This window comes from Triturus cristatus, chromosome 9, assembly GCF_964204655.1.
Source record: "Triturus cristatus chromosome 9, aTriCri1.1, whole genome shotgun sequence".
NCBI lineage: Eukaryota > Metazoa > Chordata > Amphibia > Caudata > Salamandridae > Triturus > Triturus cristatus.
The window spans coordinates 1,187,687,920-1,187,708,286 of record NC_140592.1 but is presented as its reverse complement, the minus strand read 5'-3'; the positions used below and the strand labels follow the sequence as shown (position 1 = coordinate 1,187,708,286).

General features: G+C 45.9%; 1 protein-coding gene across 4 annotated transcripts in view; it reads right to left on the bottom strand.

Annotated features, from left to right (window-relative positions):
- Positions 1–20,367, bottom strand: part of MTA1 (metastasis associated 1) — an 842,399-nt gene that overhangs the window by 614,922 nt on the left and 207,110 nt on the right. For all 4 annotated transcript variants that reach the window (XM_085627173.1, XM_085627175.1, XM_085627174.1 and 1 more), the window contains exon 5: positions 2,642–2,705. In XM_085627173.1, coding sequence (XP_085483299.1) covers positions 2,642–2,705 — 64 coding nt within the window. The remainder of the gene's footprint in view (positions 1–2,641; positions 2,706–20,367) is intronic.

Below are 20,367 nucleotides of genomic sequence, written 5' to 3'. Positions count from 1 at the left end.
AAACAGACCGCATCGCGTCTCTTTTCAATAGGCTGTGAAGATCTTCTAATGGTGTCTCATTCCCAGTTTCTCTCTCGTGCAAGTCATAGTAGCAAAAGAGCATCCCTTTCATTACAGTGTTATGTCTTACAGCCTCCCGAGGTAGGGACAGTCTCAGATCCTCAGAGGACGCTGAGTCTTCCCCTGCAATCAAGGTCCCATCATTACGAACTAGCACCCTGCGAGTCCGATCATCCCCAGTGTTTTAGGCACGGGCATCCCAGGGGGCCTCAGTTGTCCACGCCCCCCCTTGCTAACCTGAGAAGTGGATGGGGCACGACCCCAGAAGTCTAAAATTAATGCACCTCGAGCAGCTCTAGGTATCCTCAACTTTGTCTTTCAAAGTCTTAGTTAACAAATTTTTTGACACTTGCTCTTTAAGCATTTTCACTTCTGTCTACAAGTCTTCTGCAGAGTGTAAAGCTGCACTGACCTGATCCACAACATTATGGAGGTCTGAGTGAAGCAGGTTGACCTCTATGGAGACTGCATCTATTTTGCCCTCCGGAGCTGGTCTGTATCCATGTATAGACATCAAAAGTTCCGCTCTGGTAGGCTCATCTCCTTGCTCCCCCCGTTTATCTGCTGTGCTGGTGCCAGTCTGCCTGGTGGGCCTGGGTGTCCCAACCAGAGTATACTGGGAAAAGGTAGTCGCTCTATCCTAGCAGCAACTGGTCAGCTTTGCAATCCGAGCGCCGCTCAGCTCCAGGTCCTTTCACTATGGATGGGAGGGGAGGGGGGACGACCAAACTTAGGGCTCCAGTGTGCACAGTATGCAACTAGGTGGCAAGCTCCTCACGTCAGGTGTGCCTCAGGAAGCACCTCACCCACTTATTAGAAGACCCCAGGCCAGCAGGGAACAGTTACAGCGAATCCTCCATCAGCGCTACACCACTGACACCGCCAGGCAACCAATCCGGCCTCCGCAGCAATCTAGAAGGCCCCTGTAGAGCACATTAAGGGCACACCGCCTGAGCACAAATCATCACACCTCACTCCCGGGCCCACCGTTATTGAGCATGTCGCCCGAGCCCCCTCTCAGGATATGGCTCGCCGCTGCCACGTAGTCCCACGATCCCTCCAACCGTGGCTCACTACGGGCTCTGCAAACCCTTACATCTCTTGGCCTCCCTTGGCCCAGGAAAGCAGGGGAACAGGGGCCAGCTGTCCGACACCCGCATCCCACTGCACAACTTACCATGCGGTCCCCTGCCTCCAGGGCCACCATCAGGGTTTTGGGATGCGGTAGGAGCAGCGTATGTGCATTTATCGCATGGGAAGACTCACAGAGTCCCTCAGATGACTTCATTTTGGGCAGGATTATGAAGGAAGGTCAATCAAGGCTGCAGAGTTCTTTAAGAAAGCATTCAATCAGCCATCGTGCCTGCCCACACACCCCTTGCAGGAGAGTTAAAGTTAAGTGAATTCCAAGATTTAGGAAACTAGGTTTCCAAGTTCAATGTCTTTGTGTTGTACATCTAATATAACCCTTCACCAGTGTCAGTAAGTTTGAAAGACATGGCAACTTTCTTATGCCACTGACGTGTGCAAATATGCCATCCAACACGGTTTGATTTATTCCCACTTCTGTGAAAACCTCAGGAGACAATATGGAGAGTCCACAACAATATTTATTTACCTAAGAGAGGGTAATTAATATCAACTGCTGCCCACACCCAATGCGGAGTGACTTCAAGATGCATTTTATTCATTTGATACAATACAATGTAATTCAAGTACACTCCACACAATATCTAGCATCCATCACCTAGTTGGAACGTAAAGATAATCATAGCGGGATGGCATAAAAAAGAAACTGAGAATTTGCAACTCTCATCCCCAAAACTGGGGAAGCATGGATGAAAAGGCAGGCAATTTGGTAAAACATTAACGGCTCAATGGCACTGAGACTATGGCTCAGCTCTCTCTAGAATGTATAGCTACATTCCAAAATTCTCACATCTCAGTTCACCTACTAATAGTTGCAGCATTCTGAACCCCTCAGAGTATGCTCAGAAATGGTCCAGTTGAGAGTCAAAGCTTACCATAGGAGAGTGATAATATCGGTCACATTTAACGGGACCAACATTCAATTACGAGTTTAAGCCACACCACCATGCAAGCTAGCAGTGTCCTGTGTCTTGCAATCATATCTAGAGCTAATAGATAACTTAAACCTAAGCCAATGGTTCCACATTATATTAGTTTTACCAATACTCCCTTGCATGGCTGTGGATCTCATTTCAGAACCCTTTCAGCCAGATACATTCTGCCCATGTAAAGCACACATTTGAGCCAAAATGCTATCATTGATTCACTTCCAAATGTTCTATGCAGATATGACCACGTACTTCTTAGTTACATCATGGACAGACTTCAAAATGTTAGATCATGATTTTATTCACTCAACATTAAGACTCCTTTGAGACTGTGGACAGACTGGACATTGTGCTGACAATTACATCACCATGGGCAATTTGACCTGTAGGCACTCCCATCTAAGTGGCTAGAAGAACAGACTAATTTCTTACACAAACAACTGACTAGCATTTATGTTGGACTATGATACAATATTTTGAAATATAGGAAACAGCGAACATACCTCTCGTTCCAGGTAAGATGTAAGGGATTCGGTTTCATTTAACAGGGTAACACTGCATTTGCCTCTAAAAATAAAATTAATACTTTTCAAAATGCAGAAAAAAAAGAAAACAGAGAATAGAATGATCACATCAACATTATGTAGAATAATTAAAATCTGAAATGGAGTATTCATGCTCTTAATTCAAGCAATCACCGATTTGAACATGAAGTTGAACGATAGTACTACTTTCAGGTCGAAACATTTACATAAATTAGCATTAAAAAAAGAGATACACTGTTAATTTCATGTCCAAACAACCAGGCAGTAAAATACAAGCGACTAATAGAAAGTAGAATTTGGAAATCTTTATAAGGACTATGTTATTTACCCTGTAAGCATCTGTTCTCTGGATACTCCTGCCGTCTAGTGTTGGGTTCGGAGTTGCGCAAGTGTTTTTCTTCTAATAAGTCTTTCGAGTCACAAGACAGAATGAGGACTCCTCTCGATGATACTGTGCCTGGGCAAACACTCCTTTGTTAGATTGTTTTCCCACAGGTGGGTGAGAAAGGAGTGTAAAGAGAGTGTGTAAGATGAAGGATGTCCATGCAAAATGTAAGGTATGTAATGTAACTACAACAGCTACAGGTGTCAGGGAGGATGAGGGTGTATGTGAATGTACAGCACTAAATGCTACAAACAGATGCTTAGACTGTAAGAAACATAATCCGTTTGACGCATGTGTGGCTGTAGATACACATGCTCTGCAGAGACTGCAAAGCAGTCCCTCCTTAGAAGTGGCGGCTGGCCTTTGAGAGTTCCAGTAGTTTGAAAGAGGGTATGTAGCACTGCCTGACCTATATTGGCTTATTGGAGTGCTAAAACATCCACACAGTTGTGGTAAATTAGTGTGGGCTAAACCATGTAGCTGCCTTACAAATGTAAGCTATGGGAATATTTCCTAAAAAGGCCATAGTAGACTACCTCTTCAAGAGAGGAGTGTACTCTGGGAGTAATGGGTAAAGGTCTTTTGGCCTTAATGTAACAGGCTTAAATACATTTGACTATTCATCTAGCTACGCCAAGTTTGGATATAGGGTTGCCTTTATGAGGTGGAGAAAAGGCTACAAAAAGGGAGTTTTTTTCCCCTGAATGTTTTATTTCTATCTCTGTTGGACATGAGTGATCTTTTTACATCTAAAGTATGAAGAACTCTTTCTGCCACAGAATCAGGGTTAGGGGGGAAAACTGGGAGCTTAATGGATTGATGGAGGTGAAACTGAAAGACTACTTTAGGAAGCAATTTAGGATTAGTACGAAGTATCAGCTTGTCTCGTTGTATTTATAAGAATGGCAGGACTTTGTTTGACACTCTCTCTTCCACACAGACACCCAGTATTTACCCATGCTTCCAGGTATGATGAAGCATGCTGAAGACATTTTTAAAGAGCCAGTTCATGCCAGAGTTATCACCCCACAGGAGGATGAAAAAATGCATGGCAACTCCTTCTGACCCACTGTTTATCAGGAGTCAAGTTCCACCTGACTCTAAAGTTGCTACTATGTCTCGTAAGGGAGCTAACAACCAAGCTACTGGGGATACTCTGCCTCCTGAAAAATTCCAATCATTAAGGCCTTCATGGAAGGTCTAAAAAGAGTAATTCCTCCACAGGTTGCTCCAGCACCCTCTTTGAACCTTAATATTGTTCTCATTAGACTCCTGGGTCCTCCTTTGAGCCGCTTCACTCAAGCCCGCTTCAATTTCTTTCATGGAAAGTGCCTTTTTTATTTGCCATCTTCCTTTTGTCAGGGACAGGGCTGTCTACTGCTTCTTGGAAGGGGAGTTTCCTATTTGGTGGTAGAGAAGCCAGTATCCATACTGTACCTTCCTAGATCAGAAATTTCTGCTGTGCAATGTCCATCTTCGAGGATGGGCTCGACCGGTGACATGGAAGCCGATGAAGATTTAGAGTCTTTCGGTGTAGAACATAGTATTTTGCTCAGCACCAAAGTAGATGTGGTCAGTTGCTGGCTCAATCATGAAGCTCGGTCTGGGTCTGAAGAGGTCGATGCTGAAGGTTTGGCCTTGGAATCAGTTTTCAGTGCCAGACCCGAGGGCAGGGCGTCCGAAACAGTCTTTCAGATCTGACCATGGCCAGAAGGCAGTGTTGGTCCAGCGACCTCTGTAAGAGAATGTTTTGAGGCCTGATTGAGTACTGGAGCAGGATCAGGACCCACAGTACTCACATGCTGACCAGATGGATGGCTGTGCATCTCCATAATCGATCTCCACGCTGGAGCTGGAGCTTTAATCAAGGAAAAAAACCCTTGTTTGCCCTCCAAAGCTGGCTTCTCCTGAGAGTGATTCTTCCCGAAAATGTTGAGGGTGTCATCTGTTTCTGCAAGACATTTCCAATCGGCACACCCTTCGATCCCAACATGTTATCTTGGATCGAAAGTACTTGTACGCATCACGATGGTCTGGCAAACACAAGTTGCACACAAGGTGTTGATCTGTGTGCGAATATTTTGCGTGGCAACACACGCAAAATCTGAAGGTTGTGCATTCCATCACAATGGCATTTTAGATGGAAAGGAGTGCACGTGGAAGTAGGCCCAGAAACTGGAGTAGGCACGAGACGGGCAGCGCCCCTAAGGGAGGTCTGTCAAAATCCGAACTGACGAAATTTGACAGCAGCACAGAAGTGCGAAGCACGATTGATAACGTTAAAGGCAGTAAAAGAACCGAGGAATCGTGCTGAACGGAGTTGAAATACAATGCAGAAGCACACATTTCTGCGCTAGACAGTGGAGAGAAAAAAAAAATCAAACAAAAGAGCCGATGCCCATGCACAGTATTACGAGAGGAGTCACTCAGTCTTGTGACTTGAAAGACCCAACACTACATGGAAGGAGTATGCAGTGCATGTGTATTTACAGCCATATATGCCATCGAACACATTGTTACGAATGATCAATACAAAATTATCACACCCTTGTCACGAAACATGAAGCACTACTGAATCAGTTCTTCTTAATACATCTAGCAAAAACTAATAACAGTTTTACAAATACGATCAAAAGGTTTAGTTAACACATCTTGCTGCAGGCTAAATGCTTGTACTTTAAAGGATAAGTTACTCACTTTCAGTAAATCCTCCATGTATCTACTCTTTCTTCCAGCAGATTCTTAACATGTCAATATCCTTCAGGCACCAGATTGGATCCAGAAACGTTTCTATATCAGCAGCTCATTGGTGGCACTATATGGCACCACAGAAGTTTCAGCCATGGCTCTACCACAGCCACTACATAGGACAACATGGCATCGGATGAGGTCCCACCATGAACACTTGCATCAGTCGCAATCCTTTCCATGACTTAAAGGCATCACAAAGGAAGGCACCAAGGTGAAGATAGTTGGGCAGTGTACCAACATTCATAAAACAGATTAATGTAGTAAACTTAACATAACGACAGAAACCAAAACACACACCCGCTGGAAAATAAGGACAGCAGAGAGGAATCTGTTGATAGATATGAGTGTACATTTATTCACTGGTTGGCTAGTTCACACAGACCCACCTTCTGAATGAACCCCCTAATAATTTCAGCTTAAGAGATGAATCAGAGTTAGGAGTCTACATCAGGATATCAAGCAGACAAACCTGGCAAAATGACTTCACCGAGATTAAGAGCCTAACCAATACAATATCTGTCACTGGAATGCTCCTGGACGACAGATGAGGCAGCTATAGTCCTGGCAGATCCCTTTTCACCAAAGCATAGCATGTTTTGATGCAAAGGACAATCCAGCAGGAGGAAGTATGGGGAGAGGAGTTGGCCTAACGGCTAGGGCGGTCGACCTTGAATCTGGGGAACGGGGTACGACTCTCGGCAATGACGCTGAACATCCTGCGATTCTGGGCAAATCACTTAATCTCCCCGTGCCTAACAAAAATGAATATGTACTCATGTAACAAAACTGGTGCTATGTAAAGCGCTCTGATACCCGATACCGGTCAAGTTCGTGCTATATAAAACTCTGAAAGAAAAAGTATGCCCATGTTGAAATTCCTGTCCAGCCAAGCATGTAAATAGTCATGCTCACTATTCACCAGAGTCCTGTCGACATAGAAATTGGGGGCTTGTTTGGGAGAAACTGCATCTCCTCCTTAAAAAGATAAGAAGGCATGAAGACCCACGGTAACCAATTTAGCCTCTTAACATCTACTGGCAGAAAAGCTGCACCAGTATATATGATTAACTTATTTTGAAAGACTACAGTATTTGGAGTATTGACAAACAGCACCTGAAGTTTACTAGAGGATAGAAAAGCATTTAGGTTCAATGTTTCTGAAGACTACTGTATCAATAGGCTCTCAGGATGGATGCACACTCAAACCTGAAGCACTGAAAGGAAATAACTACTCCAAGGCAGTTGTAAAGGGTTGTAAAGTTCTGGTCCAAAAATTGGACATTACCTGCGCAAATGTGTGAAGACAATTCCAAAACATATACTGCCTTCTTTATTGCAGAGGATAAGTTGAACTCCTCAGAGACAGGTCCAAAGGGTACTTATTGCCCATTTCATGACCGGTATCAATGCTGCTAGCATTCTGAGTGGATAGTTCTAGAAGCAGCTCAGTTGTTAGCAGCACTAGAATAGAAGACCCAATCGGCGTCGCTGGCTTGGATAGGAGCATGTGTTAGTTCACATGGCCCTGGGGTCAAATGCAATCCAGAGATTCTAAATTCACCATGGAGGCAGACAGTGTACCGGAGTCAGTTTTGAAATATCAATCGTAGTATGACAAAGACAATCTGCCATTGGAAGAAGGGTCAGGGAAGTCTGGCCTTCAACTTCAAGGCAGAAATAAGGTGCTAAAGGTAAAGTAGACTTCAGTACCAAGGAACAATGTCACCAGTTCCGTGATCTCTCCTAGGGGCCGGATCTCCTCTAGTAAGTAAAAGAAGAAATTATAACTTAGTTCTGTTCCATGTGCTGCATCGTAGGAAATCTTCATTGAAGTAATAAACATTAGAATTCCCTGCTGCATGCTCGGACCCCATCACTATCAATATATGTGTGAACGATTTCTCACAGGGTGTTAATTTCCATTTGATGAGCTGAATCTTTAAGAGCACAAGACTTTTCTGAAATTGAATCTGCCTAACAGCCCTATTATAAGACTACATTACAGCATCTAAGAGAAAAATGATAAGTAGCTGTTTAACATTGAGGGCAAAAGAAGAGCCTCACAGGAATAGTAGCTTCCCTCTCCTGGATTGCCATGGTGGGTATCAAGGCACATCTGAAATGGGATGTACTGAAGAACCAGGCACCACATGCATTGCCATGAGGTTCACAAATCGACATTTCCCTTGAGACAGGCATTGCTTTCAAGCCCAACACCTTCAAAAGATATAGTCACAGTGATTCGGTACACTAATCTGGTCAATATAATTTGAAAGAAAGGTGCTAAAGATTAGTGGCTGATGGACACAAAAAAACTGTTGTGGTAGTGGCATAGCCGAATGAGAATCTGCTGCTACGCCTCCTAGAACCACAATGAACCTACTTGTTAGAAAGTATCCATCGGAAACATGGTTTCTTATCACGGTATTTACCCAGGTTTCCTGTGTTACCTACCTACGGCTGAAGAACATCCATTTAAACTATTCAGTCTTTACCTTTTCACTATGTTATTGGCATGCAGACAACTTCCTTTGCTCATAAATCACAAGGTTAAGAGTGAATTCATAATTGAATTTGTTAATTCCTTTTAATTTGTATAGTGTCTTGAACGACCTACAAACATTTTCTCCATACCAATGTCCCATGCTCCTTTTAACGCAGGACCAATCTTATTTTGTGCATCAGGACCAGAAAAAAATTCCCTGCAAACTAAGGAAAACTGCTTGAGTAAGGTGTTTGTTTTCAGAAGAGTGAGCAGTCTTTCCTGGTATTAATAGGCAACTGATATACCTACACCTTTTGGCAACAGCTCCAAAACGCTTCTCCAAAATTCTTTCCACCACATCGAAGAAAACCACTCCCTTAGAAAAGGCAGTCCTTCGAATGTTGATGACTATAATATCATTCATCTCAAACTCATCTAACCTCAATATCTAGATAAATTCCTACACAGTTTGCAAAAACTGTTTCCATTTCAAACATTGGGAGACTTTGATTTCTCTTAACATACAGATCTTGCAGAGCACTGGTCAATTTGCACAAAATGCTAAACATTCCTTAGTTCTCAAAGAAACAGAAAACATTACTGTCAGTGGGAGATGGGCGCTGTTGGTGCTTGCTCTCCCTTCTACATGCCTCGCAGGGAAGACCACACAAAAAACAGTCCTGTAAACACATTTGGTGTATCCCATCTATGAGTATCCCTCCTCACTGTGGGCACTTACAGAAGAACACCAACTGCTGCACCTTTCTACATTTATTCTCTAATTTCTCGGATTCAAGCACAGCATGCATGACAAAAAGCTAGGTGAATTAGCGGGACAGGAATCAATGCCACTATATCCATCTACAACAATGGGACTAAACTAATTCAGGCCACCGATCGCAACCTGGACATCTTTGATGACAGATTTGCACTCCTTAAAAGATCTTTGGCCACTAATTTCTCCCCTACTCAATCTAGAGATGGGCTACCCCTTACCTCGTCTCAGGACGACCCTGATCCCTCTCCAATGGGCCACAACCTGAGGATTGCCCCACATACCTTGACCACACACAAAGGACCATAGCTCCTCCAACCCTAGGCTCCCCAAATTCACCCACCGTGCACAGACATAACAAGGCACCTTTCTAGTAATTCTGGAGTACGTGTTATCCCGGGCACCGACCACATCTCCGACACCTCCCCCATCCCCTCTCCCACTACCTCTTTTCTACATAACTCCCTCACTCGACAGCCAGCTCACCCACTCTCCACCAGGAACTCATGTCACCTCACCTCCCTTCCCCTAACCTCCCTTCCAGTGGCCACTCTGCTTGCGCCACTGCACATCAGAGAGGGAACTCTCCCTTAGCGGATTTCCCCCCTCCCCCTCGTCCCCCTGCCCGGGTCTCCTCTCCGACCTCCCCACATTCCAACCCTCCTCCTCCACTCCATGTGATCCATAATCCACATTCAGATCTTGCTGCTAAGCTCAAGGAAATAAACCTGAAACTTCTCTAACTATCAAAACTGTTATCCAAAAACTAAAAAGTCCACCAAAGAGCTGGCCCATGATCTCTCTTCCAACAAGACCTCACAGGAAATCCTGCATATGATCCAGTTGAAACCCCCAATCCAGAATTGAGGAATACCACTCCCTACCCTAACGCACCATCTACACCCTCAAGATCCAAAAAACCATTGTCAGATCCAGATATTCTCTCCCTCCTCCGTGTGTACACCTCTCCGCATTCGTCCATCTCAGTCCCTTCTAGATCCTCGCAAACAGCCCCATTAAATGCCCCTAGCTCGACATATCCTAAGCATGGCATCACTTAGGCCTTTTCAAAGCATCACACCCAACCCTCAGAGAGTCGGACTCAACGCCAATGCCTTAAACATTAATAACCTCATGCAGATCCCTACCACACAGCCCACGCTCACTAACAGCCTGCACAAATCACACCTGAAATGCATGTTACTTAACTGTAGATCAGCAGTGAAACATGCCACAGACCCTGCAGATCTCATCCTTGCCCAAGAACTTGACCTCCTTATTTTCACAGAAACTTGGCTCAACGACTCCTCTGGCCCTATCCTTGACATTCTAGTCCCTCCCAGCCACAACATTAGCAGACTTAACCGTGTTAAGAAAACGGGAGGTGGCATAGCCTGTATCTTCCACAACTCTCTCACAGCTAAACAGTCCCCCTCAGCCAATATCTCATCCTGTGAATACTTAAGCATAGACATCACTAGCACACACAGACGCTTATGCAGCCTTCACATCTTCTACCACCCCCCAGGTGATAACATCCCCCTAATTGAACAAACTATGGAAACCATCTCCTCCAACCTGGGCCGACACTGCCCCTAGATCTTCCTTGGTGACTTCAACCGCCACTGGAATGACCCGCATAAGGCGGTTAACACTCTCAAAAACTTCATAACTGACCTCTCTCTGACTCAATTCTGCTAAAGTCCCACACTCCCTTCCGCTGCCTGCAAACATGAACGAGGTTCACGACCTCACTGAGCACTATAACAACGCCATGCTGTCTGCCCTGAATGCTACGGTCCCTCTTCAACTAACAAGCATTGAAAATGCAATAGGTCTCGCCTTTTATTAAGTTAAAGCCATTTGCTTTGCTAATGGTATTGTATAGCAAAGCAAATGGCTCTAACTTAATGAAAGGCGAGACCTATTGCATTTTGATGTCGCGACCACAAAACAGTCAAGCTCACAAACCAACTTTGTGTATTTCTGTCGCGGTTCTAATTTTACATTTTCGGCAAGCCAATATATCAGCACGGGGAGCGGGCGAAGACTGGGGAGGGGGTCTGAAAACAAAAAGCAATGATTTTAGGAAAGATGTTGAAAAGTCAAAGGATGTCAAACGTGGGAAATATTTAGGGAATGTTTAGAATGAAGCAAAGCAGCAGAAACAAAAAAAGTTGGATAATTTTTGTTCCCATAATTTCTAGCCAGACTCAAACTCGAGAGTTTTGTTGATCTGTGGGGAAATCAGTCTATAACGTGTGTTTTGCCTGCACTTTTGGAAGGCAGAAGCACAGTTTCTGTCAGGAGGGACACGTTCTAGATAAGAAAAAGAAAACACACAACACCCCCTCTCTACGCCCCCGCCCTGTAGTAAAGACTGGACACAATGAAGCGATTCTTCTTTTCATGCAGTTTTCTCCTCCACTAATCCCGCCATTCAGCAGTTTTGCTAGACATCCCCCCCCCACCCTCCACACCCCTTCCCCCTGGCTCCAAAAAAATCTTGCTATTCACCGAAGGACACCATCTTCAGTGCCAAGCAGTCAGGCTTTTCAGAAGAGAATGTTTCTCCCAACGGTACGGATAGCTCAGGGGGTTAATGGACATGCTGCTGCAATCTGGTTGTGACACCATATCTACGCAAAGAAGGACTCGCTTATTTGCTGTTCCTTCTGAGTACGAAACAACGGTCGCCATTTTCTAGGGCAGCCTGTTCATATTTGTTGGCCGGCAGGTCTGAGGCAGCAGTTCGCAGTCACTCTTCCGACAAACATTTCTGTTCATTGGTGCTGTGTTGTAGTTTCGGCAGGGGTGAAGGACACTGTGCCAAACACCTCTTGCCCTTCCGTGGCCTCCAGCCCACATCCTTGCACCCTAAAGTCAGTTATAAACTTTCATGAGGGGACAGCTGGCAAACCAGTCTTTTCTAATTTTGTAAAAACAAAAGCAAAACTATAAAAACTTTCTTACCAAAGGCTCTGGGTATATATAGCAACTTTTTCATGGGGGCTAGCGTCGCAAATGTACAAACTGTTTTTGTGTTTGTACGCACATATACAGAGATAATCTGAATTACTGCACTTGGATGCTGCTTTTCACTCTGAGTACTGTTTCTGTTGCATCAGCGGGTGAAGAGCAACCGGTGTTGGACAAAGGGGCTCTGAGCACACTAGAAAAGTAATAGGAATGCTGTTAGTAGTAACGGGCCCCTCAAGTTGCAAAGAAACAGCTGCAGTGAGAGCATTAACCCACTGAGCTATCTTTCCATCACTGATGCAGTTAGGAAATGGAAAGAAACTATCTTTAAGGTTGGGAAAGTTTCCCCTCCTCTGCCCAAAGTAAAGCAACAATGGAGGGTGTACAGGCAGACCGAGGAGAACGGGGATTGCCTCCTACTCCGGATTTTAGTTTGCCTCTTTCTTGGTCAATTTGAAGAGAACAGGGTTAGCAAGAGCCAATGTAAGTGGACACTATAATACAGGCTTGCTGTTTTAATCTGCCTCCCTTTTTGGAAGCGCTGCGAGCCTTAAATGATATCGCGCTACATACCCCCGAATAGCGCCGAGACGTCTGTGTTTTTGCCTCCCTCTGCCTCAATTATACAACTTGCCAACATCAGAGGATTCAGAATGTAAAATTAGTAAGTATGCAATGTACGTAAAAAGAAAAAAAAACGTTTGTTCCGAGGAGAAGCACCTAGAAGCGATTCCAGGTGAATACAAGTGTCAAGTGTATTCCCTATGGACTGCTGTGGTAGTACTGGGCCCTTCAGAAGAGTACGTGCCATAGCAGGCGCAGGGGAAAGGCAATATTGAAATAAGTCTGGGCAAACAAAATGTGTATTAAGGACCTGCGTTGGAAAATCAAATTGTCGGTGACCTGCTCCCTCCCCCAACAAAGTCATCATCAACAGTCCAAGAGCCCCCCGCCCCCCCATCTACCGGGGACGCTTCGGTATTATTGTGAAACCCTGGACAGCCCCTCTGTTTTCTTTGTGAAGCCGCTCATGCGTGCACAGAGTTCGTCGCTTTGACGTAGGCCGACAAGCCGCCTTTCATCACTCCAGATTTCAAGAGTTTAGACTTTAATAGCAATAAAGACAACGCAAAAAGCATAAATAAAATCAATTTCACTTCCCCGCGGGCCTCTTTGTTTGCATTTATTAGGCGAAGAGCTGAATCTTAAACTTGGTAAACTTCCCTCTTGTGGGCAGGCCGGGGCTGAGTTTAGGGAACTCAACAGCACTTCACAGCTCCGAACACGAGTGCACAACAGCTCCAGGCCGCGAGCCGTGCCCGTTGCATGTGTATCCGTCAGTCAACACATGTCAAAGATCAAGTGGACACATCAGGGAACCTTTTAAAACACAAGTAGAACTCGAGCCGTAAAATAAACATTTTATGACCGCTCCTGAACAGAGGGGGGGAGGAGGGAGGGGTGCAGGAGGGACACGTGAATTTGCTACACTTCCATTATCCAAAGCAAAGGAGCGGATAGTTATTTCAACATGCTGGAAACAGCTTCCACGAGGTGAGGTGCCCACTGTAAGAACGCAGAACAAGAGTGCAGAAATCTGCATTATTTTCACAACTCACTGGGGTGCAATGTATCCTGGGGGTTGTCCTGGGGATGGCAGGGGCTGGAAAACCGCTTCAGAAAATAGAGCGATATTTTCCGCCGTTGGGATTCAAATTAGTTAAAAGATAGTTTCTGCTCAATGTGTACAGCATTATTAAAAATATTTTAATTAATTTGAGTTCCCCAGACTGAGATGGAGAAACACACAATAAAATGCCCAGCAGCATATAATTAGGGCCCGTGAACACACCCAGTTCGCAGGAGAGCAAGTGTGTGTCAGTTTATGAACTCAAACTGTTCGTTTTGTAAAGCGCCAACTTGCGCCAACAATAAGCTTGACGTTGGAGCGCTGCAAAGTAACGGTGCACGGCTGCTTAGCGTGTAGTGGGTGGGTGGATTGAATGAACGAGATGATGTAAACGATATAACAGGTCACTTCTAAACTCCCATGTAATGCTGCGATTCATTGTAAAGCGCTCTAGTACCTGTGGATAAAATGTGCGCTGTGTCAGACTGCACAAATAACAGCATAGACCTAAAACTACAGGCGATCCAGAAAACATGTAAAAACTGAACCTTTCAAACTCACTCACTGCTGCTCGGAAAAGAGGTCGTAGCTGATTAACATAGAAACTAGCGGCCCTTGGGAGCCACCGTGCAGACCTTCCCCCCCTGTCAAGACCTCCAGTGCAGTGAAGCCAACGAAAGCAAACAAGCAGCGCGTGCTGTAAATATACTGCTCCTTGAAGGGCGCGTAGACCGATTTTGGCGGTAGCACACGGGCGTGCACGGGGATGGGAAGTAAACACCTTCGGATGAATGAGCAGCGACGGGAATGTGTTCCCGAAGCCTGAGCGAGAGGGTAGGGGTAGTATAGAGCACTATGGCAGTTTGGGTGAGACTGGCACAGAGAGGGTTTTAGATGGGTCTTTGAAGGTGGGGGTGGAACAAACTGAGTGGAAGGTGTATGGGCGAGCGCAGACAGTGCAACACGCCATGCACTCTGCAACATAGTAAAGTGCCACGAGTAAAGATGAAAGGCGCCGTCTCACGCCGCCGGTTAAACATCCAATCCCGGTGGGCGTGGCCTAAAGCGGACAGGATGGCAACCAGGAGGGACTAAACCCTCCTGCGCAATGAATGAAGCATGTTTAGCCTAATTAGTGATGAAAACAGACGCACGCCAATAACAATTGCAGGCGGAGAGGACACACGGCTTCTGGAACCGTACTGATTCCAAGATTCCCTCGCACGAGGAGAGCAGCGCATGCGGGCTGCTAACGCCTGGCGATACCTACAAAGAATACCCATCAAAAACTCCAAGCCTTGATTCAATGACAGCCTAAATGCTGTCAGATGCAGCCTAGGAGTAGCTGAACGCACCTGGAGATCCACTCCCTGCACAAATCTTCTAAAAACTCAAGATACAAAAGAAGTAGATACAAAAAACTCATTAGAACAGCGAAAGTTACCTTCTTCAAAGCCCAACTTGACAAAGCCAAAAATCACCCGAAACGACTATTTGAGCTGATTAAAATACAATCCAACAAGACATTCATCCAATCTCAGCACATCTCTCGTCCGCAGCCAAACTGCGATGCGGTTGCTGACTTCTTCCTCGAAAAGACGAATAAGATCGTATCAGATCTAAGATCTGCTGCACTCTTACTCTCGCCCTCTCCTGCCACCTCCTTCTCCACGCCCCCTCCCACGCATCACGGCCTCTCGCCCAAAAACAATGCCACTTGGAGTTAATTCACATCCCTCAATTACATTACCATCCTCAACACTGTCCCGACCCTTAAACCTTCAAGTCACTTCAATGACCACCTCCCCCACAACTTCTTTAAAGAAATGATAGGATCACTAGCACCGCTCTGGTCCAAGATCATCAACGCCTCTCTTCGTCAAGGTGAGAACCCGGATTGCCTGAAGACTGGTCTAGTGCTCCCCATTCTCAAAAAACCCTTGGCTGACCCTGAAGACCTGAATAACTACAGACCAATAACAAACATCCCTACACTGGCAAAACTACTGGAGAAATGTGTTCATGAACAACTGCGCAACCACAGAGCAATTCCAGCTGCTCGACCAATTCCAATCGGGCTTCCGCACTGGTCAGAGCACCGAAACGGCCATCACTCATATAGTGAAAGACGCTGTCACTTTACTTGACCAGAATGAAGCCTGCCTATTAATTCTTCTCGATCTCTCATCTGCATTTGACACTGTCAAACATGACAATCTACTCTACCTCTTGGAATGCATAATGGGGCTCTCTGTCACGGTCCTTAAATGGTTTGCCTCTTTCCTCAACAATAGAACACAGAGTCAAATTCAATCAGACTCTATTCAACCCCAGTCCCTGCATGCTGGGTGTTCCCCAAGGGTCCTCACTCTCCCCCACGCTCTTTTACCTTTTCTTGGAACCACCGACTGTAATTCTTAAAGCCTCCAATATCACATGAATGCGGATGACACCCAACTTCACCTGAAAATATCCTCCCCCGAAGACATAAAGTTCTCAACGAAACCCTGCTCAAAACCCTAAACTGGCTAACCTCCAACCATCTCAAACTCAACGCCCTCAAGACGGAATTCCTCCTCATTGCACCCGCTAGGCAAACACCCACGGTTGTGAAATATCTCTGTAACATCACCGCTCTCAACTGTGGTCCACACATCATTGATTCCACGAAATCACTTGGATTTCTGCTTGATAAGAACTTAAACATGCAAGATCACATCAGAACATCTACCAAAGGAGCGAACTTCCAACTGCGCATTTTAAGAAAACTCAAACCCTACCTTCCCCAAGAAGACTTCAAATCGGCAGTGCAAGCACTGGTCATCTCTAGACTACAATACGGCAGTGCTCATCTTTGCGGACTGCCGAAACTCAGTTTAGCCCCCATCAGAGCATCTCTAAATGCTGCTAGTAGACTCATCATGGGTTCCAAGAAGACCAACCAAATCTCACCGGACCGGAAATCGCACGACTGACTTCCTTTGGAGGCAAGGATCCAACTAAAGATTGCTTGTATGACCCATAGAGCTCTACACTTCAAAACCCCACTCTACCTGACAAATAAGCTGGAACTATCTGGTGGTTCCCGGCCCACAAGGAGCACCGACACACTGCTGCTCAAGCCAAAGAAATGAAATAAGCTTAAAACCTACAATCGTACATTCTCTGGCATTGCCCCGAGAATCTGGAACTCCCTTCCAGTGGAAACAAGACTGATTCCCTCTACATTTCCCTTCAAAAGGGAAGTTAAAACTCTACTAACGAACAATGCGATGAACTAGAAGCTTTTCTCCTCTTGCCTCGAGCCTGTTTAGCTGTTTTAACTATTACATGTCATTTGTTGCGACCCATTGTCACCTGCCACAATGTCATTTTTGCTCTTGATGTATATTGCCCTACATTTCTTTCTCCCCCAGCCTTATTCCTATGTCCATCATAAATGTCATTTTTGCTCTTGTTGATAGATAGATAGATAATGACTTTATTTCGGATATTTTTCAATCCATAAAAGTACACATCAATAAATAATTCATATTAAAAAACATCACAATAATGACAAAATCAATCACACAGACATACAATACATAAATTCCATAAAAGAGTGCAAAGGCAAAACAGTACAGGAAAAAAAGTGCATAAGTGCAATGGGCGACTAATAGTTCAGAGGAAGTTACATTTACTCATCTAAACATTTTCTAAATCTTAGTGTCAATTTTAAAAATTCTAACACCTGGAGGACACTATCCGGGTGCAGCAGCTGTAAGTACATAAAGGCAGGTCTAATTTGTTTAAAATTTAATTTCTTTAAAAGGGTAACAAGGTATCTCCTACGGGGATATTCATAAAATGTACATAAAAACATAAAATGTAGCATATCCTGTGGAGACTTCCCGTCGCAGCCACAGGGAGCTACAGGTTTCTTAAAAATATCTGCCGTGGGTCTAAATAAGAGAAGATGGAAAATGTTAAACGTGAATCGGGTCAGCAAAAATTTCTCATGTGAGGTGAAGGGGCATGTTAGATACTTTTCCATAGAATTGCAAGTACTCAGCATAATATACTTTCTAACATTAGGTTTTAATCAATCAATCAATCAGTGACACTTGTAAAGCGCGCTACATACCCGTAGGGTCTCAAGGCGCTGGGGGGGGGGGGGGGAGGGGGGGGGTGCCGCTACTGCTCGAACAGCCAGGTCTTCAGCTTCTTCCTGAAGGAGAGGTGGTCTTGGGTCAGGCGCAGGTCGGTCGGGAGGGAGTTCCAGGTCTTGGCGGCCAGGTAGGAGAAGGACCTTCCTCCTGTAGTCGCTCTTCGGATGCGGGGGACGGCGGCGAGGGCGTGGTTGGCTGATCGGAGGTGGCGTTTGGGAGCGTGGAAGTTGACTCGGCTGTTGAGGTAGCTCGGGCCTTGGTCGTGTAGGGCTTTGTGTGCGTGGGTGAGGAGGCGGAAGGTGATTCTTTTGTTGACGGGGAGCCAGTGAAGGTCTCTCAGATGTCCGGAGATGTGGCTGGTTCGTGGGATGTCGAGGATGAGTCTGGCTGAGGCGTTCTGGATCCGCTGGAGTCTCTTCTGGAGCTTGGCGGTGGTACCGGCGTAGAGGGCGTTGCCGTAGTCCAGTCGGCTGGTGACGAGGGCCTGGGTGACGGTCTTCCTGGTCTCGGTGGGGATCCACCAGAAGATCTTCCGTAGCATGCGTAGGATGTTGAAGCACGCCGAGGAGACGTTGTTGACTTGCCTGGTCATGGAGAGGGAGGAGTCCAGGAGGAAGCCCAGGTTGCGTGCATGGTCTGTCGGTTTCGGTGCGGTGCCCAGGGCGGGAGGCCACCAGGAGTCGTCCCAGGCGGAGGGTGAGGAGCCCAGGATGAGGACCTGCGTCTTGTCCGAGTTCAGTTTCAGGCGGCTGGTCGTCATCCAATCGGCTACCTCTTTCATCCCTTCGTGCAGGTTGGATCTGGCGGCGGCAGGGTCGTTGGTCAGGGAGAGGATCAGTTGGGTGTCGTCGGCGTAGGAGATTATGCTGAGGTTGTGTTTGCGTACGATGGCCGCGAGGGGGCTCATGTAGACGTTGAAGAGGGTGGGGCTCAGAGATGATCCTTGAGGGACGCCGCAGGTGACTTCGGAGGCCTCTGACTTGTACGGTGGTAGGCGGACTCTCTGTGTTCTTCCGTCGAGGAAGGAGATGATCCAGTCCAGCGCCTTGTCCTGGATTCAGATGTTGCTGAGGCGCCGTTCTAGGGTGCGGTGGCAGACCGTGTCGAATGCCGCAGAGAGGTCTAGGAGGATGAGGGCCGCTGTTTCTCCATTGTCCATCAGGGCTCGGATGTCATCGGTGGCGGCGATGAGGGCGGTCTCGGTGCTGTGATTGGCTCGGAAGCCGGACTGTGAGGGGTCGAGGGATCCGTTTGTCTCGAGGAAGGCGGCCATCTGCTTGTTGACGGTCTTCTCGATGACTTTGGCTGGAAACGGGAGGAGCGAGATGGGGCGGTAGTTCTTGAGGTCGGTGGGGTCCGCTGTAGGTTTCTTTAGTAGGGCGCTGAGTTCGGCGTGCTTCCAGCTCTCAGGGAAGATGGTGGTGTCGAAGGAAGTGTTGATGATGTCTCGCAGGTGGGGTGCGATGACAGCGTCGGCCTTGTTGAAGACGTGGTGAGGGCAGGGGTCGGTCGGTGATCCGGAGTGGATGGAGTTCATCGTGCGGATGGTGTCTTCGGTGCTGATCGGGGTCCAGGCGTGGAGGGTGGTGGTGGTGGGGGGTGGTTGTTCGGTCATGGTGTGCGTTGGTTGGTTGTTGAAGCCGTTATGTATGTCCGCGATCTTGTTGTGGAAGTATGAAGCGAGGGAGTTGCAGAGGTCTTGCGATGGGGTGATGTCGTTTTAAGAGCTCAACTTCATCTCTTAGGGCAATACATTTCATAGAGAAAACTTTTTTAATTGCTGCTACATCACCCTTGACTATATCCCTCGGTTTATCAAACAAGTTCAGGCAACCAAGTTTCAAAAATTGGGACTTCAGGTATTTAAGCCAAGGTACACACATGGCATGATCAAGTGATATAAGGTCTTCCACTATCAAATGTGTTAAAGGGATTTCATCACTTAACCATAGTTTTACCCAGCATAACAGAGGTTTTAAACTGACAATGTCGGATAAATACTGACAGCCAAGTTCTTCATGTGCAATTAAGTTCGAGGTACTACATGGGACACATAACAGGCGTTTTAGAAATTTATTTTCAACTATTTGTAATTGTTCGCCATTTATGTAGCCCTATATCTCACTACCGTATACAGCAGTGGCTATGGATTTAGAGTTGTATAATTTCATCATAGCCACATTTGGTTTATTCCCCAGTTTAGACGCAGGATTGAAGATGGAGGCATTGACTCTAGTCATTTCCCCCTTTTTCTTGGCCAAGTGAGGAGCCCAATTAAGTTTGGTATCAAATAAGATACCTAAATAGGTGAATGTTTGAGTGGTAGGGATCGAGACATCATTCAATTTAAAATTGAACTTCTTCTTCGGTTGTCGGCCAACATGCATAATATAGGATTTTGAGTTGTTGACCTTAAGGTCCCTATCACACATGAAATTATTAAAAACATTCAATAGTGCCTGGAGACCAACTTCTGTTCTGGAAATTAAGACCGCATCGTCAGCATATAAAAGTAGAGGGATACCCCTCAG